This window comes from Pristiophorus japonicus, chromosome 9 (assembly GCF_044704955.1).
Source record: "Pristiophorus japonicus isolate sPriJap1 chromosome 9, sPriJap1.hap1, whole genome shotgun sequence".
In the NCBI taxonomy this organism is placed as follows: Eukaryota; Metazoa; Chordata; class Chondrichthyes; family Pristiophoridae; genus Pristiophorus; species Pristiophorus japonicus.
In genome coordinates, this window is record NC_091985.1 from 143,670,892 (window position 1) to 143,697,428 (window position 26,537).

The 26,537-nt window shown below is 44.4% G+C and overlaps 1 protein-coding gene across 1 annotated transcript in view; it reads right to left on the reverse strand.

Moving 5' to 3' along the window:
- The window catches only part of cfap61 (cilia and flagella associated protein 61), a 445,137-nt gene that overhangs the window by 285,293 nt on the left and 133,307 nt on the right, over nt 1-26,537 (reverse strand). The window contains exons 11-13 of the mRNA XM_070889895.1: nt 23,554-23,593; nt 21,572-21,711; nt 11,142-11,268 (exon numbers count right to left, since the gene is read on the reverse strand). Of these exons, the coding sequence (XP_070745996.1) occupies nt 11,142-11,268; nt 21,572-21,711; nt 23,554-23,593 (307 nt within the window). The remainder of the gene's footprint in view (nt 1-11,141; nt 11,269-21,571; nt 21,712-23,553; nt 23,594-26,537) is intronic.

Genomic DNA, 26,537 nt, shown 5'->3' on the forward strand with positions numbered 1-26,537 from the left:
CGCAACTACCATGTTTTACGGGTCTAACAGGGCCTGTCTCAAAACCTATGTTCAAGTGAAACCAACAGTAAATGAGATATTAAGTATAAGCTGCACAATTATGTGGCACAATATTTCAGCACACCCTTACGTTCGTATTGTTTCACATGCTCTGGCAGTTCTCCAATTTGTAATGATACTGTATTTAATATATATACCCCAAGTAGCAAGACTTTGAAGCATAAGCCAGAATCAAACCAGAATTCAGAAAGGACGAAGATAATGTCATCAAGCATATGAATATCGGAGGTAATGAATTGATCTGGGTATACTGCTAATCAAGATTAACAGGACTAATCAATATCATGATAAAATGAGGAGTCAGAAAGAATTCCTCTGCCTCAAGTAAGCAACATAGAGGAGATGCCAGATGGGGTAAGATCAGGAAAGAACTCAAGAAACAGAAGAGACCCCAGGCAGGGCAGAATTGGAACACCGGAACAGTGAATTGAATTTGAGTAAAGGGTTAGAGGTTGCTCCTCTTCCCCCCCCCCCCCCCCCCAATGGAATGGACTATGATAGGGGGAAATCTTCATTGCTGAGTTTCTCTACTAACAATTCATAACTTAGATTTACAGCAATGCTTGTCAGAATGTAGATTAAGGTAGTTGAGGAATCAATGGTTAAAACATTTCATCCTCGAGGTGGGGATTGTAAGAAAGACTGGTATTAGAGATTCATATATATATTAAATTTGTCGTCATTGACCAAACTAATCTTACCTATGATTCTCTGTGGGCATGGGAGTCTTAGAGGTTGCTCAATGTACGCAGAAAGCAGTTTTGACTAAGCTCAGATAACAAGCAGCCACAGGCTGCTAGTGAAGGTCAAATTGTTAAATAACATGCAGAGTAAAATCATAGAAATTAGAGTTCATTTAACAAAACTAATTACAAAGATTAACCTATAGTTAGTATAAAGAAACATAACATTGGAGTTAAGGTACCAATCTGATAGATTAACGTGAGATAGTCTGGGCACAATCCAAGACTAGAGAGACAGTGTGAAATGGGCCCTTGGTACCAGACCGGGTACTGGTTGTTAGGAGTAAAAGAGAAAAGGTGATTTCCAGTGAAGCGAAAGAATATATAATATGGACAAAGTAGGGTTGATGGAAAATAACTCGAGATAGGAGTGGCCAAGATACTAGCTCTGGTTTGAGTGACAATGGTATTTTGACCATTAGAACTAATTAACATGGTGGTTTTGTAAAAGACCACATATGGATACTGGCAAAACAAACCTTTGATAAGAAATTGGTTAAAACATCGATACTCAAAGAATACCTTCACACAGAAACTGCTGGAATAGCAACGAACAGATTGAAGACGACATCGCCTGTGTCCTTAGGTTTCCAGAGACCTTGGACTGCGAGCTTTTGTTCAGTTATCGCCTTTTGTTAAGTATACTACTGCTATAGAACAAACAGGAAACTGTTCAACCTCCGTCGCCTTCAGTCCAGATCCAAAGTTGTGCCATCCTCTGTCATTGAATTACAATATGCAGATGATGTTTGCGTCTGTGCTCACTCGGAGGACGAACTCCAAACCATCGTCAACACGTTCAACGTAATGTACAAGAGCATGAGTCTTACACGAGACATCCGTAAAACAAAGATGCTCTATCAACCTGCCCCGCCACACAGCACTGCCCCCGCCGATTATCAAAATCCATAATGAAGTCTTGGACAACGTGGATCAGTTTCCATACCTCGAGAGCCCACTGTCAACAAAGGCAAACATCGATGATGAGGTCCAACACCGCCTTCAGTGTGCAAGCACAGTCTTTGGTCGCCTAAGGAATAGAGTGTTTGAAGACCAGAACCTTAAAGCCGGCACAAAGCTCATGCTCCTCATAGCAGTAGTGATACCTGCCCTCATATATGCTTCTGAGACATGGACTATATACAGCAGGCACATCAAAGCACTGGAGAAGTACCATCAACACTGCCTCAGGAAGATCCTGCAAATCCAATGGCAGGATAGGCACATCAATGCCAGTGCTCTTGTGCAGGCCAACATCCTCAGCATTGAAGCATTGACAATGCTCGATCAGCTCCGGTAGACGTGCCACATCGTCCGTATGCCCGATACGAGTCTCCCAAAGCAAGCGCTCTACTTGGAGCTCCGACAGGGCAAATGAGCCCCGGGTGGGCAGAGGACATCCTCAAGGCTTCCTTGAAGAAGTTCAACATCTCCACCGATACATGGGAATCACTGATGCAAGATTATTCAAAATGGAAGAGAATAATCTGTGAGGGTGTCGAACACTTCGCGCCTCTTCGCCAAGAGCAAGCGGAGACCAAGCACATATGGCAGAAGGAGCGCATGACAACCCAAGCACTTCAACAAGCCGGCACTTCAACCAACATACTTTCAACCACCATCTGTCCAAACTGCTACAGAGATTGTAACTCCCGCATTGAACTTAACAGTCACCTGAGAACTAATTTTTAATGTGGAAGCAAGTCGTCCTCGACTCCGAGGGACTGCCTATGATGATGATGACGATACTATTGCTGTAAGCTTAATAAATCTTGATCCATTGCACAAAACATACTGACTGCTGTCTATTGGTGTCTTGTCCAAGAACCCTTAAAAAGTTCTGCAGAACTATTTTGAAGAAAAGCAGGGGAGTTATCCCCGGTGTGCTGGCCAATATTTATCCCTCAATCAACATCACTGAAAAACAAATTATCTGGTTATCACATTGCTGTTTATGGGAACACACTGTGCACAAATTGGCTGCCACATTTCCTACATTAGAACAGTGACTGCATTTCAAAAAGTATTTCATTGGCTGTAAAGTGCTTTGGGACATACGGTGGTTGTGAAAGGCGCTAAATTTAGTAGATGTTGTATTTGAAGTCTTCCTTTTACAAGTGTATGATTACCTCAATTTTCATCCAATACCCTTAGTCTCCCCAAACTATTTACCATCTCTGAATGAGATATCCGCTTGGGTATGAGAGCATAAGAGTGGCCGCTTCTGCCAATACCACTCTTAACCAGCCACCGAGAGGTGCATTACAAAGACTTTCCCTCTGATGCCTCCCCACATCATTGTAGCTGATAAGTGCTCTAGCACATTAAATCTGCATCCCTTACTGTTAAATATCATGAGCCTGAAATTCTGATTGACTTGCTCTGCCAGTGAAAGTGCAACAGAGTAGACCCTAAATCCATCAATGCAGGAAGACAACTTACAGGGACTGTATTATCTGCATACTCAGGCAGGTGGCCTGCACTTGTAAGTGCATCAGTGGTACCAGCCCTGACAGGCCAAAATGTTAATGTTTGCTCCAAAGGAAGCGCCCATCAAAGTTAAAGTACTCAAACGTCTCCAGGATCAATTATCTTTAACCTGTAAAAGACCTGGGACCTTTTCTGCAGCCTCCATGGTGCGTACACAATCTCTCAGCTAACAAAGATTCTGCTGACACCTGCAAAGGGCGTACGAGACAAAATTCACAAGGTAGCTCAGGAAGTCCCCCAGAAATGCCACTTGATAAGGATGGGAGGTGTGCAGAAAATGTTCTCTCTTTATTGCCCCTTCCACTGTAAAATTGCTCAGCTGTTTCAATGGGACAGATTCCCAACAGAACCAGATTCTGCCCCATTTTTCTCTCCCCCAACAGGTGATCCACCTCAACTCTGCCCAGGGCCCGACTGGAATTTTGACTGCCATATTTATGCTCTTGTAAACTGCACCACAAAATTGTTTCACGTTTAACTTTTCAATGGTCATTCCACATAACATTGGAGGCATTTTCCACCTCCTGTGCTCATTTTCATACATGAAGTTGAAAAGTGCCAGACGGCACTAGGTACTGATACATCATCACAACATTAGGAGCAAGAACGAGAAAATAACTGTGGCTCTCTCAATATGTGGCACATTTAAAAATATATTGATGCATTAAAGAGGGATAACAAAAAATTGACAAGGCTGATTCTGGGACTTAAGGGTCAACATTAGAAAGAGAACTAAATATGTCCTCGTTGAAGAAAAGATTGAAAGGGATCATGTGAGCCTATTAAATTCTCAGACAGAAATAATTATGTAAGTAAGCCATTTAACTTCATCATCATCATAGGCAGTCCCTTGGAATCGAGGAAGACTTGCTTCCACTCCTGAAGTGAGTTCTTTGGTGGCTGAACAGCTGAACGAAAGCCACAGACTGTCACAGATGGGACAGACATTCGCCGAGGGAAGGGTTGGGTGGGACTGGTTTGCCACATGCTCCTTCCGCTGCCTGCGCCTGACCTCTTCACACTCTCAGCGTTGAGATTCGAAGAGCTCAATGCCCTCCCGGATGCACTTTCTCCACCTAGGGCAGTCTTCGGCCAGGGACTCCCAGGTGTCAGTGGTGATGTCACACTTTACCAGGGAGGCTTTGAGGGTGTCCTTGTAAGGTTTCCGCTGCCCACCTTTGGCTCATTTGTCGTGAAGGAGCTCCGTGTAAAGCATTTGTTTATGGAGTCTTGTGCCTGGCATGCAAACCATGTGGCCAGTGAAGCTGATCAAGTGTGGTCAGTGCTTCAATGCTGGGGATGCTAGCCTGGATGAGGACATGCCTCTGATCCATACAGGACGGCGAGTATTACTACAGCCCTGTAGACCATGAGCTTGGTGGTAGATTTGAGGGCCTGGTCTTCGAACACTCTTTTCCTCAAGCGGCCGAAGGCTGCACTGGCGCATTGGAGGCGGTGTTGAATCTCCGCATCAACGTCTGCTTTTGTTGACAAGAGGCTCCCGAGGTATGGGAAATGGTCCACATTGTCAAGGGCCACGCCGTGAATCTTGATGACCGGGGGGCAGTGCTGTGCGGCGAGGACAGGCTGGTGGAGGATCTTTGTCTTGCGGACGTTAAGCGTAAGACCCATGCTTTCATATGCCTCGGTGAATACATCGACTATATCCTGGAGTTCAGCCTCAGAATGTGCGCAGACGCAGGCGTCATCCGCGTACTGTAGCTCAACAACAGAGGTTTGGGTGATTTTGGACCTGGCCTGGAGGTTAAACAGCTTCCCATTGGTTCTGTAGTTTAGTTCCACTCCAGCAGGGAGCTCGTTGACTGTGAGGTGGAGCATGGCAGCGAGAAAGATTGAGAAAAGGGTTGGAGCGATGATGCAGCCCTGTTTGACCCCAGTCCGGACGTGGATTGAGTCTGTAATGGGTCTGTTGGTAAGGATCATGGCCTGCATGTCGTCGTGTAGCAGGCGAAAGCTGTTGCCATACTTTTGAGGGCATCCGAAACGGAGGAGGTACTGATACATCATCACAACTTTAGGAGCAAGAATGAGAAAATAACCGTGGCTCTCTCAATATATGGCACATTTAAAAATAAAGCTATTTAACCTACGCCACCTTCAGGCCAGGTCCAAGATCATCCCAACCTCTGTCGTTGAGCTACAGTACGCAGATGACGACATGCATTATGTTCTGTAAGTAAGCTGTTTAACTTAGACCATGACTGTAAAACTAGAAACCCCTATTAGAAATTTGTCAAGACACTAGCACAACAAGAAACCAGAAAAAAAAATCACTCTTCCCCTCACCCAATGATGGGATTGAGAGGTAGAACAAATACAGCAAAATGTTGTGTCAATCAGCTCCTTCAAAAAGTGCTGGTTACTTATTTGATTAAGACGACGACTCAACGTTACCGTGCAAGGTAGATATAGGTGATTAAATAGTTAGTTACACATGAACACAATTATTCTAGTGAACAAGGGTCCATGGAGAAATCATCTGTGGACTGCAACTGATTTGAATAGTGCAGATAATAAAGTTGGATTCATATCCCACACAGTTTTTTTTTGGGTGGGGCAGATTCATGGAAAAATTGTGATTAGTTGAATTTCAAGGGATTCAGTGGGTTGGGTGGAGTCCATAGCGATGAAAATTTCACAATCTATGAAGGGGTCATTGTTTTGAAGTTTTTGACTATTTGACCTAGGGTTGCCAACGCTGATTGGACGCTTGCCTGGAGGTTTCGTCACATGATCTTCTGCCTTCAACTGTTCTGCCCACAGCCTATTTTATCATCTCCAATATTTGTATAACTAATAAATGAAAGGTTTTGAGATATATATAAAATAAATCAAACGCATGTACGAAACATGAAAGATTACGTTGTCGTCCGTGGTGGTGGTGGTAGTGCCAGTGGGGGCAGTGGCGGTGACTCTCCTCCTCCTCCTTCTTCTTCTGAGTTATGCTGAGGGGAGGCAGGAAAGCAAGAGGTGCATGCGAGAAGGAGGATAACGTATGAGGACACCAGCATCTTCTTTCCTTTCTGCCCTGCCGCTGGCCAAGGGTTCAACCATGCCCCTGCCAAGAATGGCCTGCATCGTCTCCTCCAAGGGGGTTCGGTGAGGTGAGGCTAGGAATGGGAGATTGTTGATAGGTGAGTTTGGGGGGAAGGGAAGGGTTGGAAGTGTATGATGCAGTTGGTAGGAGACAGCTTTTGAAAATGCATTCACTGACCTTGACCAGTGGACCTGAGTCCATGATCGGATCAGCCATGATCGTATTAAATGGCGGAGCAGGCTCGAGGAGCCGTATGGCTCCTATTTCTTTTGTTCTTATGTTTGAGGCTATGAAGCTTTTTAACCACTGGATTTAGGTGGTGGGGGTGACATTGGTGGCAGTGTTAGCCTTGGTGAAGTGGTTCCACATTGTTCTTTCTGGAGGTTCCCCTGGCCCTTGTGGATAGAGGACTTTTTTTCACAAAGCTGGAGTGCTGTGTGCGAGACCCTGGGTGCTCCTTCCATGGCTTGCGGTTCGTAAGGGAATTCAGCTTTAAGTGCTTATGAATCCCAATTGGGACTTCTTTTTAAATGGTATTTTTTTTATTGAGAGGCAGTAAGGGCTGAAAGCTGCATTTTTTTCACTGCACTTCATGGTACGTTAGTACCATTCTACACATCGCCAACCCGCAGCATGAATTTTTGCCCGGTAACGCTGCAGTCATTTTCAGCGGTCGTTAACTCGAGTTGCCGGTGACACTGGCAATTTTCTTGCCATATATGAATTTTTCCCCCATAGTCCTTTAACCTCCAGGACCTGAGCCTAGAAATTGGACATAGCCACACAATGGTCAGTGCTAAGGCTAAATGATGTTAAGCTGTGTCACCTAAAAATAGTTGAGGTAGCACGCAAAATTCATGCTCACTCTTCATTAACATGATTATAGTCATGATTTCAGTGCTAAATCTGCTGCTCATTGGCTTAATGTTCAACAGGTGGACCAATATCGGGGCCAGTCTAATTCACAGCCATGTGTGCCATAGGCTTTTTCCACTATTTAAAGGGGAGGTGCATTGATGCTAACAGCTCCTCATTGTCAGGGCAGTTAGATCTGTTACTGCTGCTGGTGGCAGATCATTGCAGTAGGAAGAGAACCAGGAGATTCTCCAATGAAGCTCTGAAGACACTCATAGAGGCCAATGGAGAGGAGGCAGGCTCTCCCCTACTCACAAAGTGGCAGGAAGCTGTTGCCCTATATGTCCAGTTCCATGTGGCAGGAGATAGTCATGTAGTGGCCAGCACTGTGGTGCCACAGTCTGCCATCCAGTGTAGGAAGAAAGTTAATGACCTCACTCGGGTGGTCAAGGTGAGTGAAGGATTCAGCAAATGCCACATACCACCATCTGCACCACAATCCTCACACACTGCTCAATGCACCACATCCCCAGCACTCACCTACCAACAATCTCTATCTATCACCATTCACACCTCACAATCATAGCTTCACTTCACCCTCACAACCTTAGCACTGCTGCAACACTCACACCTTGCACATACTGACAGCTATTCAACTATGGCAAACACATTGCTTTTCTTTTGCAGGGCAAGCTGGCATATAATTGGCAAGAGCAGCAGTAGACAGGTGAGGGCCAGGCGGACACCCAGGACTTCAGCCAGCTGGAGAAGTGAGTTTTCCAGCTAACTGGGTGGCACGTGGTAGAGGCTGTGGCAACTGATGAGATTGAACCCCTTGGGAACAACAATGATTTGTTCATAATCTTTCTTCTCACATCCCACCTACCCCTCCGCTTGCAATCTTTTCTCCTGCTGTATACATGAATTTTTGGCTTCTCCCCCTGCCACCACCACCCACCTCCCCACCCCAAGCCACCCCTCACCATAACCCAACTCTTGTGCCTTTCTGCTTTCAGATAATCAACATGCAACCGAGCAGCCTATTTCTGATGTCATCAAAGAGAGGGGAGAGAAGAAGAGGTAGAAGACACCACGTCACTGCATCTGTCACTCGCAGACACCAGCTTGGAAACTGGTACTACGTGAAATTTAGAGGCCAGTACAGAAGTGGGATCTGCACAAGGTGAGGCACTGGGTACAAATGATCTGTAGCAAGGCCAGGGGATAGGGCTGTTCGGGGGTCAGCTCCTTGGAGGGCGAGTTTGCGTACGAGAACTGCTGCACGTGACTCAGATGAGCACTTTGATGAGGTGGCCTTCAGAAGAAGGGTGATGGTCATGCACACCAAATTGATGGGTGCAATGGCAAACCTGCCATAGAGCATCTCGGCAATGTCGAGGAGCATGGAGGAGTCCACCTCCAATATTTCTCAGGGCTCTGTGCAGAGCATGAAGCCCAGGATTTCCAGCCTCAATGATGCCACCCAAGCTCAGAATGCTGTCGAGTAGTCTCAGCTTGAAGCCACCCAAGCTCTGACTGCTGCCATCGTGGCTGGTTTTAACTGTTGACCGGGGTTTGTATGGTGTTGCAACAGGCCAGCAATCTGTGCTGGCCTCTCAAGATGACGGTATTCCTGTTCCCACCTCTGCCACTCTGCCATTGCCTTTGCTGCTGTCTGTCTGCCAGCCAGGCCACTCTGCTGCTGCCCATGCTGAGGTGGTACAGTCAGGCCTTCTAAGGCCAGAGCTGCTCGAGGTCATCCTGCAAGGCCATCTGAAGTTTCCTGCATGGAAACTCTGTAGCCTTCCACCAGCCATGCTGCAACCACTGGGGGAACACTTCGTAGGAGCACTGGATTAGAAAAGACAGGCACTATGGGATTGTACAAGGGTGATTAGTTAATATTTTTCATGTAAATATGTGTGACTTGATTTGTGATAAATTTATTAATTTTTGTTTGGAATCTTTTGTGGTGTCTCATTCCAGCTTTGTGCCCAGGAGGATGCTATGATGTTCCGTGAGACAGGGATGGTATAATGGGGATGTGGTGAGCAACGGGGATCTGAGGTTTCATTCATTAGAATTGAAGTCTGATCAGCTGTTCAGACAGCCCCATCCAGAAGGACGATTGGCTGCCTGTCTCTTTCCTCCCTCGTCCCCCTCCTGAGGTGGTGGCGCAATCCCTGGTGGCAAGGGCTGCGCCCGCATGATGGCCAAGTTGTGAAGCATGCAGCAGACCACCACAAAATGGGACACCCACTCTGCTGAGTGCTGGAGGGCTCCTCCCGAGCAGTCAAGGCAGTGGAACGTTGCTTCAGTAGCCTGATGGTCTGCTCGATGACGTTCCTGGTGGAAGTATGGCTTTCATTGAGTGCACAAATGTTGGGGTTGCGGAGTGGAGTCATGAGCCAGGTGGAGAGTGGATAGCCCTCGTCTCTGAGCAGCCACCCTCGAGTTTGCTGGGGTGGTTGGGAGATTGCTGGTACACCGGACTGACGCAGGGTGACGGCATCATGGCTGCTGCCAGGATAGCAGGCATTGACAATCAGGAAGCGCTAGGTGTGGTCACACATTTGCACATTAAGTGAGTAGTAGTCTTTGCGGTTACGGAAGATGACAGGATTGTTATATGGCACCCACAAAGCCACATGTGTGCAGTCGATTGCACCCTGCACCATGAGAAATCCCGCTATCCTGGCAAAGCGGTCATTGACATGCCTCCTGCTGCAGACTGGAAAGATCTGCTGGAGAAGAAATTGAGGGCCACAATGACCTTTACTTCCACTTGGAGAGCCATGGTTGCCCTGCTCTCAAGATGTAGGTCTGGTTGCAGGAGGTGGCAGAGTTCTGTGACAACCTCCTTGGTGAAGGGTAGCCTCCTAATACACTCTTCCTCACCTTAAGTGAAGGTAGAAGAAGAAGAACTCTCGTAAGATCTCCTGTTGAGAGCCCTCTTCCTTCTCCCTCTGCGTGCATATTTCGGTCCTCCTCGTGGCCTCTGCACCCTCTGCCGAAGATCCTGGAGCGCGAGGTTGATTGCCAGAACAGTGCCCATGACAGTGAGGTTGTGAGCAGAAGCCTTTTTTTAAAAAAAAAATAAGGCGTTCTGCACTTGCAACAACACTCCCCGTTATCTTTAGAACCTTGAAATAAGTTCATAAACCTGGTGGTGTTGCAGAAAGTAAAATGGAGCCAGTCAAACTGCATAACCATGACAGGTGCAACTGAGTGCTGATGATTCCTTTAAATATCGCTGCTGGAGTCTCCTTCCTGCTCTTGAACGCTTGCTCTGTCTGTCATTATAAAGACATCTGTATCACTAAGTTGAATGGTGAAATCCAATGCTGCAAATCGGGCACCAAGTGAGCTTTGCACACTCACTGACATCAATATCTCATTAATTTAAATCCCTTCAGTGATCACTTTTATCGACCACTGCGGGAGCCTCCACCAGCTGATGTTAAAGTGGCGGCCAATGTTTTTTCACCATATCATGGCTGTAACGGGTGGCATTAAACATCCGAATTTTTAGCCCCTGGTCTCCTTTCTAGTGAAATGTTCAAGGATTGCAAATAGAATAATTACTAGCAGAACTATCAGCTACCAGTTAGCCCAAGCAGTGTGTGCACAAGCACACTGTGATCCAGAAGGTCACTTTACTGATATGAGATTGAAGCGCTTCATTTGGAATATAATAAAAGGGAGCCCAACTCCATATGCATGTTGCACCAGACCTAAAATTGATTTAAGTGCTAACTGAATGGAAAGGGGTGACCATCTCCACCATTCTTCAATATAGTTACACTTGACTATATAAATGCAAATTTTTCTTTTCTTTACATATCAGATAAATTCATCGATGCTTATAATTAACAAATTAAACAATCAACACATTATGCTTTCAACAGCATAACCAAAATTGATCAAATACTCACTGGGTCTCTGCGACACCGATTATAAATATTTAAGTTGGCTAAGATATTTTGCTGCAGTTCAAGGCTTTGGACAAGACTTTCAATCCCTTTAGTGTCATTGTTTGTTGCAAGTCGTACCACAAAGGATCTGGGGAGAAAACAGTTTAAAATCTATAAGGATTTATTGATTAAGATGCAAAAACCTGTAAAAGGAAAGACAAACATATTACTGCAACAATTCAAGACCTCCCCCTTGTATTTATGAATTGAAGCAATGTAAATATCTAAATTCTTAATGTAATATTGCTCTTCTGATAGAGCATTAGAGTCCTGATACAGCTGACTCCTCTTGCACCTAAGTCCTTGATGTTTTACTTCTCTCCTGCACAAGCTAGAGGACACGTTTGAGATGTGACACATATAATAAAGGATAGTCAATACGGATTGCAAAAGGGAAGGTCATGCTTGAAGTAACAATGTAGATATGGATAATATAGTAGATATAATATACTTGAATTTTCAAAAGGCCTTCGAGAAGATACCTCATAGTAGACGCATAACTACAGTCAGAGCATATGGAGTTTAACGACAAGTCGCAGAATAGATAGCAAACTGACTACAAAACAGAGAGTAAGGGTTAAAGGTATTCACTGAAGCTGGGAAGTGGTATTCCACAGAGATTAGTGCTGGGACCACTGTTGTTTTCCATTTACATAAATGATTTGGATTTGAATATCAGAAATACAATTTCAAAGTTTGTAGATGATACCAAATTGGGGAGTACAGTTAATACTGAAGAAAACTGCGACAAAATACAAGAATACGTTAATAAACTTGCAGTATGTGCGTGTAAATGGTAAATAAATTCCAATATAGGTAAGTGTGAGACGGTGCATTGTGGTGGAAGCAATAAGAAGGTCACATACACCTTGGCAAATAAGGGCTGGATTTTGCGGGGGGGTGGGGCGCGGTCAGCGGGCACTATTGGTGGTGGGTCAGGTGGGAAAGCGGTTTTCTTGCCCAGATGGTCGGGACTACGCTGTGACTCCGCCGCCATGCGCCTTTACCAAATATTGGGCCTATCAGCGCTGAGCAGACCTAACATGCAGCAGCGGGGAAGGCAATTCAAATAATTTGTGGCTTGTTTACAGCCACTTAACCATGTTTTTTCCCCAGCTTTATGTATATGACATGTCACCCACCGGTTTCCCACTGTGCTTCGACCTCATCTGTGAAGTTGAGGCAGGAGATAACTGACCATTGAATCAGCTGATGAGTGACAGCTTCAAATGTCAAGTCAAAGCTCCCAGCTGATTGAGAAATGTTCCCTTAACCACCAGCTTTTCTAAACTGCATTTCCACTACAGATTCAGAATGCTGCAAGTCCTTACACAAGTCTCCATCCAGTCTGACCTCAATACCTCTGCCACCACTGACAGATCGCTTCTGTCATCTCAACTTCACCTGCCATCTATTCTATCAGTATGGGTGCACTTTATACTCTCTTATTTTGGTCTTCAAAATCCCACCATGATCAGCCCCAACAGCAGCATCACTAGCCACACCAGCAGCGCCAACATCAACCTTCTCCGCAATCTGCACAGGACATCAGCACCCGACCACATTTCTGCCAGGGATTGTCTCACCATGGCCAGATTTACTTCACTTGAAGCTGTACACCCTGGCTGCCACATGATGCGCCAGGTTGGCAGCACCCCACACCAACACCGTAAACCATCTCTACAATATCCAAGCCATTCCTTTCATACTCATTGCCATTGTGAGAGGTATTGCTATATCTCACCATTCACTACAACTCACTAAGCCACTTTCAAAGGGCACACAAATCTGTCAAAGAACGCAGAAACTTTGCATGAACATTGCATACAACACCCAAGTGCCTACTCTTGTGTGTTGTTAGTTGGTATGATTGCATTTGGATGAGGACGAGTGCGAGGGTGGCTAGTGAGATGGGGATGTGATTATATAGATAGAGAGAGACGGATGGGTGAAGGTGCAAGGTAAGTTGGTGTGAGTAAGGATGTGCAGGAGTAGGGTAGGGAAGACAGAATGCTGGAGATTTGATGTGAGGCACATGCAGGATAAGGTTGAGTGTGGCTTTGCAGTAACGTTTCGTGATCTAATGAGATCATTGAAGAGTTTGCGGCTCTACACCCAGGTCCACCTGACCACATCCCTGATTGTGCCCTCCTGTGCAATGTGTAACCAGCTGTGTTGATCTCCTGGGGAGGTCTTCTCCGCCTATTGGAAGGCAAGAGGATCTCCCTGCGTGCTGTGACTCCATCAATAAGCATAGGGAGGTAGTCATGGGAGAGCCTGGTGCAGCCCTGCACCTCTGTGCAGTCATTGTCAGTGTTTGCAGTGCCTCAATGCTGTAGAACACTGACAGCACAACAGTCAAATTAAATTTGCGCATGGTCCCTTTTAAGGAAACCGGCTGATGACGCGTCATCAAATGATGTCACCAGACCCGCTCCCTCTAACTGGCCGGGAAATGCGCTGGGCGGGCTTAACAATCGGGAAATTTATTTCAGAGGCCGGGATGGAGACAGCAGTGGGGCTGGGATCCACTATCAACGTCACCCGCCACGGTTTGTAAAATCAGCCTTAAGTGTCTAAATGGGGTAAAGTAGCAAAGGGATCTGGAGATACAGGTCCCGATATTTACAAAGAGGTTGGAAGGGTGCAGGGGAGGTCAAAAACCCCGATAAGGCTGGGGACATGGATATCCTGCCGAACTTAACAGCAACACCTCATTATCATTTTTTGTTCTGTTTCCAGCCCAGCAGCAGGCTAAATTGACAGCCTAGCTGCTGGCCGTGAGGGAGGGAAAATCAGTGGCAGGAGGATGCAGCTGTTGAGCCTTGGGAGGGAGGGGGGAAGGTCAATGATTATGGCAGGATGGAGGGAGAGGCCATCACAGCAGGGGGAAGAGAGAGGTGATTGTGGCAAGGGGGAGAGAGAGGTGAATGCGTCAAGGGGAAGAGAGAGGCGATCCCAGCAACAACAACAACTTGTATTTATATAGCACCTTTTGTGTAATAACACGTCCCAAGGCGCTTCACAGGAGTGTTATGACAAAAATGTGACACCGAGCCACACAAGAAGAAATTATGGCAGATGACTAAAAGCTTGGTCAAAGAGGTTTTAAGGAACATCTTAAAGGCGGGGAGAGGTTTAGGGAGGGAGTTCCAGAGCTCAGCGCCTAGGCAACAGAAGGCACGGCCACCAATGGTTGAGCGATTATAATCAGGGATGCTCAAGATGGCAGAATTTGAGGAGTACAGATATCTCGGGTGGTTGTGAGGCTGAAGGAGATTACAGAGATAGGGAGGGACAAGGCCATGGAGGGATTTGTAAAAAGGATGAGAATTTTGAAATCCAGGTGTTGCATAACTGGGAGCCAATGTAGGTCAGCGAGCACAGGGGTGGTGGGTGAACGGGACTTGATGCGAGGGGGAGAGGCGATCGTGTCAGGGGAACGACAGAGTTCATCGCGGTAGAGAGAAAGAAGGCGATTGAGGAGGATTCTTGCGATGAATTTTCCTGTGGAAGACAGCAGGGAAACTCCTCTGTAATTACCGCAATCAGACTTGTCACCTTTCTTGAAGATGGTCACGATTACAGCTTCTCTTAGATCCCTTAGCATGCTTTCCTCCTTCCAAATAAGAGAAATGAGTTCATGGATTCGTGCCAATAGTGCTTCTCCACCATGCTTTAGTGCTTCGGCGGGGATTCCATCTGCTCCTCGGGCCTTGTTGTTCTTCAGTTGTCGGATGGCCTTTTCAACCTCATGCCGTGCAGGGCTTGTGCTGAGGTGGTGGCGTGCTGCAGGATGGAGTTGAGGACATTCCCGTCAAAGACAGAGTCACGGTTAAGGAGATCTTCAAAGTGCTTATTCCAGTGGGCACTGACTGCCTCTCTGTCCTTGATGAGTACCTTTCCGTTCTTGGCCTGCAGTGGGCTAGAACCTTGGGTGCTTGGGCCATAGGTGGTCTCGACGGCGCTAAATAATCCACAAATGTCGTGGTTGTCGTCTAGTTGCTGGATCTCCTGCGCTTTCTCCACCCACCATCTGTTACTTAGGTTGCGAGTTTTATTTTGGACCTCGGCCTTCAAACATCAATAGAGCTGCTTTCTTGCTCTCGAGTTGTGTTGCTATTTCCAGTTCAAGAATGCCTTGCACTTGCGGCTTATTAGCTCCTGGATCTCCTGGTCGTTCTCGTCGAACCAATCTTGATGTTTCCTGGTCGAGTGACCAAGCGTCTCTTCACAGGTGCTAATTATGGAGGCCTGGAGGGCAGACCAAGTGCTGTGTACACTCTGCGTCTCTGGATCACTGGGAGTCGTCAGGTTGGATGTGAGGAGTTGGCTGAATAGGGCTTTCATAGCAGGGTCTTTGAGTGCTCCGTCAATGTAGCCCCAAAGCAGCGGCATTGTTTCTGTCTCCGCCACTGCTTTGGGGCTACATTGATGGAGATGAAAGAGCGGATTAGGCGGTGGTCCATCCAGCAGTCGTCAACTCCTGTCATGGCATGGGTGATGTGCACGTTCTTGCAGTCCCTTGCTCAGATGATGATGTAATCTAGCAGATGATAGTGCTTGGAGTGAGGATGTTGCCAGGAGGCTTTGTACTTGTCTTTCTGATGGAACATGGTGTTGGCTATGACAAGGCTAAGTTCCAAGCATGTTGTCAGGAGGAGGGTACTGTTGGAATTGGTTTTCCCTATCCACTCTCTGCCGATCATACCTCCCCAGACATCTGTGTCCTTTCCAGCTCTGGCACTAAAGTCGCCAAGGAGGATCAGCTTGTCACCTGTTGGGACTCAGGACAGGGATTGTTCAAGGTTGGAGTAAAATTTCTCTTTGGTCTCATCTGTAGCTTCCAGTGTTGGGGCGTATGCACTGATGACCATAGCGCACTGGTTCCGGGCAAGGGTGAGCCAAAGGATCATAAGGTGTTTGTTTATCCCGCAAGGGGAGTCTCTGTGACGCCCAACTAGCTCATTTTTTTTTTTAATGGTGAAGTCTACCCCATGGAGGTGGTGTTCTTCCTCTGGTTTACCTTTCCAGAAGAAGGTGTAACCACCAACACCTTGCTCCCAATCGCCTTCTCCAAGTGGCTGAAGAGCTCCTCTCAGAGTCGCAATGCGGATTCCACCAACTAAGGGGAACAATGGACATGATCTTCACCACGTGTCAAATTCAAGAGAAATGCAGGGAACAACACCAACCTCTGTACATGACCTTCTTTGAAATCACAAAGGCCTTCGACATGTCAACCTTGAGGGATTATGGAGTGTCCACCTCAAATTCGGTTGCCCTCAAAAGTTTGTTGCCATCCTCCACCTGCTCCACAATTACATGCAAGCTGTGATCCTGACCAACAGATCCACCACAGACCCAATTCACGTACGAACCAGGGTCAAGCAAGGCTGTGTCATCGCAGCAACGCTCTTCTTGAGCTTCCCTGCACTATCCCCATAACCCTTCACTCCCTTATCACTCAGAAATCTGTCTATCTCCACATTAAATATGTTGAATGACCACGCCTCCACAGCTCTCTGGGGGCAGAGAATTCCACAGATTTACGACTATCAGAAGAAATTCCTCCTCATAAGAACGTAAGAAATAGGAGCAGGAGTAGGCCTTACGGCCCCTCGAGCTTGCTCTATCATTTAGTCCGATCATGGACTCAGGTCCACATCCCTGCCTGCTCCTCATAACCCCTTATTCCCTTTATGGTTAAGAAACTGTCTATCTCTGTCTTAAATTTATTCAATGACCCAGCTTTCACAGCTCTCTGATGCAGAGAATTCCATAGATTTACAACCTTCAGAGAAAAAATTCCTCCTCATCTCAGTTTTAAATGGGTGGCCCCTTATTCTAAGATTATGCCTCCTAGTTCTAGTCTCCCTATCAGTAGAAACATCCTTTCTGCATTCAATTCGTCAAGTCCCCTCATAATCTTTTACGTTTCGATAAGATCACCTCTCATTCTTCTAAATTCCAAGGAGTAGAGGCCCAACCTACTCAACCTTTCCTCATAAGTCAACCCCCTCATCCCTGAAATCAACCTAGTGAACCTTCTCTGAACTGCCTCCAATGCAAGTATATCCTTCCTTAAATATGGAGACCAAAACTGTACGCAGTGCTCCAGGTGTGCCCTCACCAATACCCTGTACAGTTGTAGCAGGACTTCTCTGCTTTTATACTCTACCCCCTTGCAATAAAGGCCAACATTCCATTTGCCTTTCTGATTTCTTGCTGTACCTGCACACTAACTTTTTGTGTTTCATGCACAAGGACCCCCAGGTCCCTCTGTACTGCAGCACTTTGCAATTTTTCTCTATTTAAATTATAATTTGCTTTTCTATTTTTTCTGCCAAAGTGGATAACCTCACATTTTCCCACATTATACTCCATCTGCCAAATTTTTGCCCACTCACTTAGCTTGTCTATATTCCTTTGCAGATTTTTTGTGTCCTCCTCACAATTTGCTTTCCCAGCCATCTTTGTATCATCAGCAAACTTGGCTACATTACACTCTGTCCCTTCATCCAAGTCATTAATATAGATTGTAAATAGTTGAGGCCCCAGCGCCGATCGCTGCGGCACCCCACTAGTTACTGTTTGTAAGGGGAGGAAAACCGACACCCGAACTGAATTGTAAGGCTTATCAGTATTGGGAGGTTCTGAGGAATCGGGAGTTCCTCTGTCTTTATAGTGATTGTAGGGCTTATGTGTGTAAAGCATGCTTATACACTTGCTTGAATAGGTTTTAAGAAGGGGAAGCAGCAAAGCTTGCTATGTTGCAAAGCTTGATGGTTAATGAGCCATCATAAGTAGCCAACACTGCATTGACCCTTAGCACAGACTGATAGAAGATGAAAACATACACTCAGTACTGAATAACAAGGGCAGTGGAGAGTCAACAGTCTAGAAAGATAGCAAACCCTGGGAAGCAAGGTCGATTCACATGTCATGAGGAACTGAGGCAAAGTTGAACACATTCCAGAAGGGTAATGAGAGATGGAAGAACCACTCAGAGCCAGTCTGAGCAGTAGGCCAATCGCTAATTTTGTAGGAGGATCGCACACCACAGGAAATGTATAACTGTCATTACAAACTGTTGTTCTGGGAAGTGTTCATAGGAACCTTCCCGAGCATGTTCGAATAATAAACCGGTTAACCGAGGTTTTGTCTGAGTGATTCCGTGGTCGCTACGTCAAAGGGCAGGTGTTGATTCCTTATATCAGGGAGTCCATCTTGAGGAAGGGAAGTCTTCTTTTTACCCCAATGCTGTTTGCCAACCAGAAAATTACCCATTTATCCCGACTCTCTGTTTTCTGTTAGTTAGGGAGACTGGGAGAGAATTGCTTCTGTCGTTGTTTCCATGCACTGGGGGAATGTAAAAGAATCAACATTCATGGCTCGTATGTAGATAGCACTTTAAAAGCAGATGAGTCACTCACCTCTTGAGTAATAGATGCTGAGATCCTTCGGGTATTAAAAATAAGCAATATTGGGCAGTGGTTCATTAATTGCTTATGTCTGCCCATGATCTATGCACTTCTTCCATCGCTTGATTATGTGCTGAAAGGTGGGTGCACTACTTGTCTAGTTTATGGGAGACCACCCTGACACCTTTGATATTTCTATTTAATTGTTTTGGAAAACTTTCTAATCTTCCTTTCTATCAGCATACCATCAAAGGAAAAGAGAAAGTTTTAATTCAAGGTGGTAGTACTTATTTTTCAATTCCTTTCTCGATATACTGCTATACTGTCACGGTTAATGAAAGACTCTGAATTGCTTTTCTGATGTAAAAGCATTTCATGTAAAGGCTGCTTGACATTTATTGTTACTGAGTTAGGAGAGGTGTTATAGTCTAGCTAAAACCTCATGTTCACTTTAATCCTGCTTCTGTTACTGTTCAATAAAATTGGTTGGTAGCCTGAGATTAAATGATCTGTTATTTTCCAAAAATGTTAAATATCAGCAGTGTACAGTAAGATCCCATACTATTTCCAGTGCATATTTTAATGGTTAAAAAGATTCATTGTTCACCCGGAAACATGCTATCCCAGATTACCTCACGCATAAGATCACATTTTCATTCACAGGGAGTAAAGGTTTATCTGCAGAAGTGGTCTTTTGTGTTGGGCTTGAGAAAAAGCAATGAAGCAAGTTCAAATCACAAGTACACCTTAAGGAAGTTTTGTAAAGTGGTAGATAAATATTATTACAGGTATATCTGCTAGGCTCTGTATCTTTCAGTATCAGTTAGGTGCATGATATTTTTATCTTGTCAGTCAAAAACATATTACTTCTGTAAATTTGCTGTATTATTGCATTCACAGTTCAGCTGCAGCAGGACCTCAATAAACATCAGAAACTGCATTGAAGGTCCCGGCCTATCTGCCAACACCACAGAATATCTATTAGTATGGTTAGGATTTGCAAGAATTTATAGGAGAAAAAATTATACACCTAGTGATACTGTTATTTAAAGATATTTGCTTCTTTTCTCCCTCAATCATAGGGAAAATGCTAGGATCTATTATTAAGGACGTGGTAACAGGGCACTTAGAAAAGAATAATAGGATTGGGCAGAGTCAACATGGATTTATGAAAGGGAAATCATGTTTTGAGGTTGTAACTAGCAGAATAGATAAGGGGGAACCATTGGATGTGGTGTATTTGGATTTTTAAAAGACATTCGATAAGGTGCCACACAAAAGGCCATTAAACAAAATTAGGACTTATGGGATTGGGGGTAATATACTAGCATGGATTGAGGATTGGTTAATGGACAGAAAACAGAGAGTAGGAATAAATGGGTCATTTTTGGATTGGCAGGCTGTAACTAGTGGGGTACTGCATGGATCGGTGCTTGGGCCCCAGCTACTCACAATCTATATCAATGATTTGGATGAGGGGACCAAATGTAACATATCCAAGTTTGCTGATGATCCAAAACTAGGTGGGAGTGAAAATTGTGAGGAAGTTGCAAAGAGGCTTCAAGGGGACATACAAAGGCTAAGTGAGTGGGCAAGTACATGGAAAATGGAATATAATGTGGAGAAATGTGAAGTTATCCACTTTGGTAGGAAAAATAGAAAAGCAGAGTATTTTTTGAATGGTGAGAGTTTGGGAAATGTTGGTGTTCAGAGGAACCTGGGTATCCTTGTACACGAATCACTGTAAGTTAACATGCAAGTACATGAAGTAATTAAGAAAGCAAATGGTATGTTGGCCTTTATTACAAGAGGATTTGAGTATGAGTAAAGACATGTTGTTGCAATTATGTAGGGCCTCGTGAGATCGCACCTGGAATATTGTGTACAGTTTTGGTTTCCTTATCCAAAGAAGGATATACTTGCCATAGAGGGAGTGCAACGAAGGTTCACCAGACTGATTCCTGGGATGGGGGGATTGTCCTATGAGCAGACATTGGGTAGACTAGGCCTATATTCTTTAGAGTGAGAGGTGATCTCATTGAAACATATAAAATTCTTACAGGGCTTGACAGGGTAGATGCAGTGAGGATGTTTCCTCTGGCTGAGGAAGCTAGAACCAGGGGTCACCGTCCCAGAATAAGGGATTGGCCATTTAGGACTGAGATGAGGAGAAATTTCTTCACTCAGAGGGTGGTGAATCTTTGGAATTCTCTACCCCAGAGGGCTGTGGAGTATATTCAAGACAGAGATCGATAGATTTTTTGATATTAAGGCAATCAAGGGATATGGGGATAGTGCAGTAAAGTGGAGTTGAGGTAGAAGATCAGCCATGATCTTATTGAATGGCGGAGCAAGCGCGAGGGGCCGAATGGCCTACTCCTGCTCCTATTTCTTATGTTCTTATGTCATTTTGCTCAAGCCACAAGGAATTTAAGGGCTTATCCAATACACGCCAACCTAATTCTTTGACCAAAGGAGACAGTGGAGAAATGTAACACACAAGAGTTCAAACAGCAGCACCATGTCGGAGATGTCTAGCACAAAATGGGTGGGAGTTTTAAAAATGGCTGAAAACTTTACCTATTCTCATTAATTCTAACTCTAGCTAGCAATAGGATTAGTACAGAATACTACAAGAACTGATGCTGGGGCTCCTGGAGATCTAAATGTTCAGGCTATCATGCATTAACGTGTTTTTTCATCCCAAGTTAATGATTGGTGTAGGTATTCCAGGTGGTTGTCTTGCAGACAGCTTCAATGGAAATTGTAGAAGTTGAACCAAGGAAGTAGTGTTCTGTAATACAAATCCCTTGCTTTTAACAATGCAGCAATTGGTAGGGCCAGGAAGGATTGATAAACTTACATTGTTTCATAGTGCTAAAGATTCAATTTTCTTTAGCACATCAATAATCAGTACTTTTTCAAAAAGCTAGTATGTATAGTAAATTGATTTTGAAGATTCCTTACTTTAGCAAGCCTTTGCGATGAGTGATATACAGCTCTTGAGGTAATGTGGTCTTGCTGTAGGGCACAGCACGGATAAAATCCTTCAGCAAAGGAAACTCTGGCACCACATGAGGTACAGTGATAACACAGTAGTCTCTGTCCTGTATTCATTTGTGGCCAAAACACAAAATAATGAGCAATTAATAATTTACAAAATTACAAAACACTAAATGGTTCAGAGAACATCATAAACTCCAGGAGTTATATTTGAGCAGTGAAAGCACCTCATTTGTATGTATAACATATAATTAAAGTATTCTTAAAATAATTATTTTTGCAGAGAACATAGCAGTGGGAATTTCACTAATATGTTTAATTATGTGAAGAAAATGAGAGGCAAGACAAAGTGCCAGTCTGGATGAGTGTAAGAGCAAATGGACTGTCACTGTATTGCTCATGTTAATGAAACTAATATCTAATGTCATTCTAAGATTAGTAAAAACATTTAGTTCACATATAATGTTGAGTAATCGTCCACCTTGCATGTATTGTATTTAAATTATTTAATAAGAAATTATGAAAAACAGTTCAGTGGGACAGCACCTCGGCACACTAACACACATCCATGTTACCCATGCCTAATCATTGTACCATCCTTTTACTGGAGTTAGGATATTGCAATCCAGGGAGAACTAATGTGCTTTCCACTAATACACTCAGCATGCCACTAAATCTCGCTTCTGTCAAACAGTTTCCAGACAGGGCATGAAATTATTCAATAAAATGTTATAATACCCTAGTATTACAAAATTCTAAGGGAAAATTGGAGCGTCATCCCCAAGATGATGCTCTCAACCAGAGCAGCACTGGTGGTTTCCAGTACAACTTCTTGGCTGCATTGCTACTTAAAAACAGAATTAGTCAATGGCCCTGAAATCCTGGTTTCTTCTTGCCATGGGCGTTTGACTCAATTCTAGAGAAAAGATGTGTACCTACCTGTTCCTGCTGCGCCCACAAGAGATCCCAGTCCTGAGGCCTTCACTCACTGCGCATCGGTGCATGTGCACGTCTGGACGTCCGTAGAGCTGGAGCTGTAGTCACATGGCTCTGGGCAGCCAATCAAGGTACAGTATTTTCTCATTCATAATAATGGGAACTCCATCAGTTGGAGTTCCCATTATTATGATTGAGAAACCCCCCACCCCCCAAACACCCAAAAAACTAATAAAAAATAGAAAAAAACTACATATTTAAGATTAATTTAAATTAAAGTTATTTATGTCTTATAAAAAATATATATTTTCCCATTTTTTTAAAAAGTTTTAAAAATTATAGTTTAAAATAAACTTACCACAGTGGGCAGGGTTTTTAACAATAAAATGTGTTTTTTAAATGTTATTTTAATATGTTTGTGTATGTTTTAAAACTCATGCCTTTAAAAGTAGGCAATGTGCCTGCTTTTATCAGGCGCAAGAGTTTTCAGATAGTTGTTGGGCAAGATATGGGTAAATACCGCAATCTTGCCCATGCGAATGTCCTGGCTGCCGAAATGCAAAGGATCTGTCAAGCTGCAGCTTAACAGATCGGAAAAGCCGGTTTTCAGCGCATGTGCATTGTGCTGCCGGGGGAGGCTGCAATTTCCAGGCCATTATATGCCTCGTTATGGGCAGAGAAAATTCTGGAGGCAACATTTCCGTTACTCTATTAACTCTATTAACTACCACCTCTGCACCCCCACCTCCCTCTTGAGGGGAAAGAGGGCACAATAAGAAATTGATCATTGTGGTACAACGCACTTCTATAGAATGAAGCCAACTGTATAAAATAGTGGTTGCCAGCATGTAATTACTGTCTGTAATTCAAATTTGACATTCTCTGGACTACCTGAGCTTCATTCTTGTGGTCTAGTAAATCATCAGAACTTTTGGTTTGCTACATATTTTTCTGAATAACATACAATATTAGTTCTGTAACAAAATTAAGATTATTTAAGATTCACTTACTGGATAAAGATTAAAAATATAGGGCAAAAAATCCTGAGACCTGTGAACAAAAAAGACATACATAATGTTTATAGTTTTGTGGTCAAAGTTGGTAACAAAAACAGAACTTTAACTTTAGCCAGATGATCCGAATATCTAATTAGTCTGTCTTTACTTGTATACTTATGTGTAAATATCTACAGTTAGAAATTCTGGTGGCAGCTGTATTACTTCCTTTAAAGTATACAAATGTAAAGACAGGATCTTTCTGGAAAAAAATAATCTAACGTTTCAATAACTGTTTGCTTTTAAAGCTCTAAAGAGTTCACCAAGCTAGAAATTGCTAACACTTCATTCAGGTCAGTGTAATTCTACAGTGCAACATATAAATCCCACCTATGGGAAACGTTAATTATGATGACTGAGTTACTTGAATACTAACACTCTGCACTGAGAATTATGGATGGACGGGTATGGATTACAAGGTAGCAATTCAATCAAGATCTTTAGATGATGTCAAAGCTTGCACAGTTTATTGGTGTCTGAACCCTGAGACAGAATTACTGTCTATAATCCTCTTTTAGAATTTAACTCTACATATATTGGCTGGAAATTGTGCTCGGAAGCTTCCTGCGGGTGAATGCCTCAGATCCGCAAGAAAAGTACACACCTACTTGGTGCCTCCGTATCTTTGGATTCTTGCGGTCTGGGCTTGCAGCGTACGTAAATGGAATCCCCATATCCCAGGGGCGCTTGCATCCCTGGGATCACGTGGGCTGGCCCAACCAATCACAAAGGAGGATTCCCATTATGTTTATGGGGATTCCATTTACATACGGAATCCCCATGGGCATAATAGGAATCACGTAAAAAATAGACTTTCACCCCACTTAAATAAAAATAAATCATCACGTCAAAAATGAATCAAAATACAACTTAATTACACATTTAAAACAAAAATTTAATTTTTTGGAAAATAAATGTAAACATTTTTAAAAAGGCCAAAAATAACCTAAACTAATTTTAAAGGTTTTTGAATGTTTAAATGATTTTTAAAATTTAATTTTAATACTTATTAAACATTTATGCTGGTAAAACGTCTTATGCCTGCTTTTACCAGGCATAAAAATTTTGTGGGCATTCACTGGCAACAGTTGGGCAAATAGCCCAACCCTGCGCCAGCAAATGTTAATTTCCTTCGGATTCGTACGATCTGTCAAGCTAAAACTTGACAAATTGCAAGTTCCGGGTTTTCGGACATGTGCATCGCGTGCAGAAACCCGGAATTTGCGGGGCACTTATGACCGCGTACGCTACCCGGTCATAGGCCCCCAAAAATATGGGCCACTCGGTTATATCGAGTGTACAGCAGAGAAACAGGCCAACTCGGCTATGCTAGTACTTATGCTCCATACAAACCTCCTCCCACCCTATTTCATCTAACCTTATCAGCATATCCTTCTATTCCTTTCTCCCTCATGTGCTTATCTAGCTTCCCCATAAATACATCTGTGAAATTTGCCTCAACTATATCATGTGGTAGCCCATTCCACATTCTTACCACTCTTTGAGTAAAGACGCTTCTCCTGAATTCCCTACTGGATTTCACAGAATCATAGAAGTTTACAGCACAGAAAGAGGTCATTTGGGCCATTGTGACTGCCGGCCGAAAAAGTGGTATCCCGTCAAATCCCACTTTCTAGCTCTTGGTCCGTAACCTTGCAAGTTATGGGACTTCAAGTTAATATCCAAGTACTTTTTAATGCAATCAGGGAATCTGCCTCTTCCACCCTTTCAGGCAGTGAGTTCCAGGTTCCCACCACCCTCTGGGTGAAAAAGGTTCTCCTCAACTCCCCTCAAATCCTTCTACCAATTACTTTAAATCTATGTCCCCTGGTTACTGACCTCTCCGCTAAGGGAAATAGGTCTTTCCTATCCACTCTATCTAGGCCCCTCATAATTTTATACACCTCAATCAAGTCTCGCCTCAGCCTCCTCTATTCCAAAGAAAATAACCCCAGCCTAACCAATCTTCCCTCATAGCTAAAATTCTCCAGTCCTGGCAACATCCTCGTAAATCTCCTCTGTACCCTCTCTCGTGCAATCACAGCTTTCCTATAATGTGGTTTAGTGTAAGGCCCATGTTTTCGTATGCCTCAGTGAAGATGTTGACTATGACTTGGAGTTCAGCCTCTGAATGTACGCTGACGCAGGCGTCGTCCGCGTATTGTAGCTCGACAACAGAGGTTAGGACGGTCTTGGACCTGGCCTGGAGACAACGAAGGTTGAACAGGTTCCCACTAGTTCTATAGTTTAGTTCCACTCCAACAGGGAGCTTGTTGAATATGAGGTGGAACATGGCAGCGAGGAAGATTGAGAAGAGGGCTGGCGCGATGAGCACTGCCCCCCAGTCATCAAGATCCACGGCGCGGACCTGGACAACATGGACCATTTCCCATACATCGGGAGCCTCTTATTAACAAGGGCAGACATTGACGACGAGATTCAACACCGCCTAGAGTGCGCCAGTACAGCCTTCGGCCGCCTGAGGAAAAGAGTGTTCGAAGGTCAGGTCCTCAAATCTGCCACCAAGCTCATGGTCTACAGGGCTGTAGTAATACCCGCCCTCCTGTATGGTTCAGAGACATGGACCATATACAGTAGACACCTCAAATCGCTGGAGAAATACCACCAACGATGTCTCCGCAAGATCCTGCAAATCCCCTGGAAGGACAGACGCACCAACGTTAGCGTTCTCGACCAGGCTAACATCCCCAGCATTGAAGCACTGACCACACTCGATCAGCTTCCGCTGGGTAGGCCACATTGTTCGCATGCCTGACACAAGACTCCCAAAGCAAGCACTCTACTCGGAACGCCTTCACGGCAAACAAGCCAAAGGTGGGCAGCGGAAAAGTTTCAAGGACACCCTCAAAGCCTCCCTGATAAAATGCAACATCCCCACCGACACCTGGGAGTCCCTGGCCAAAGACCGCCCTAAGTGG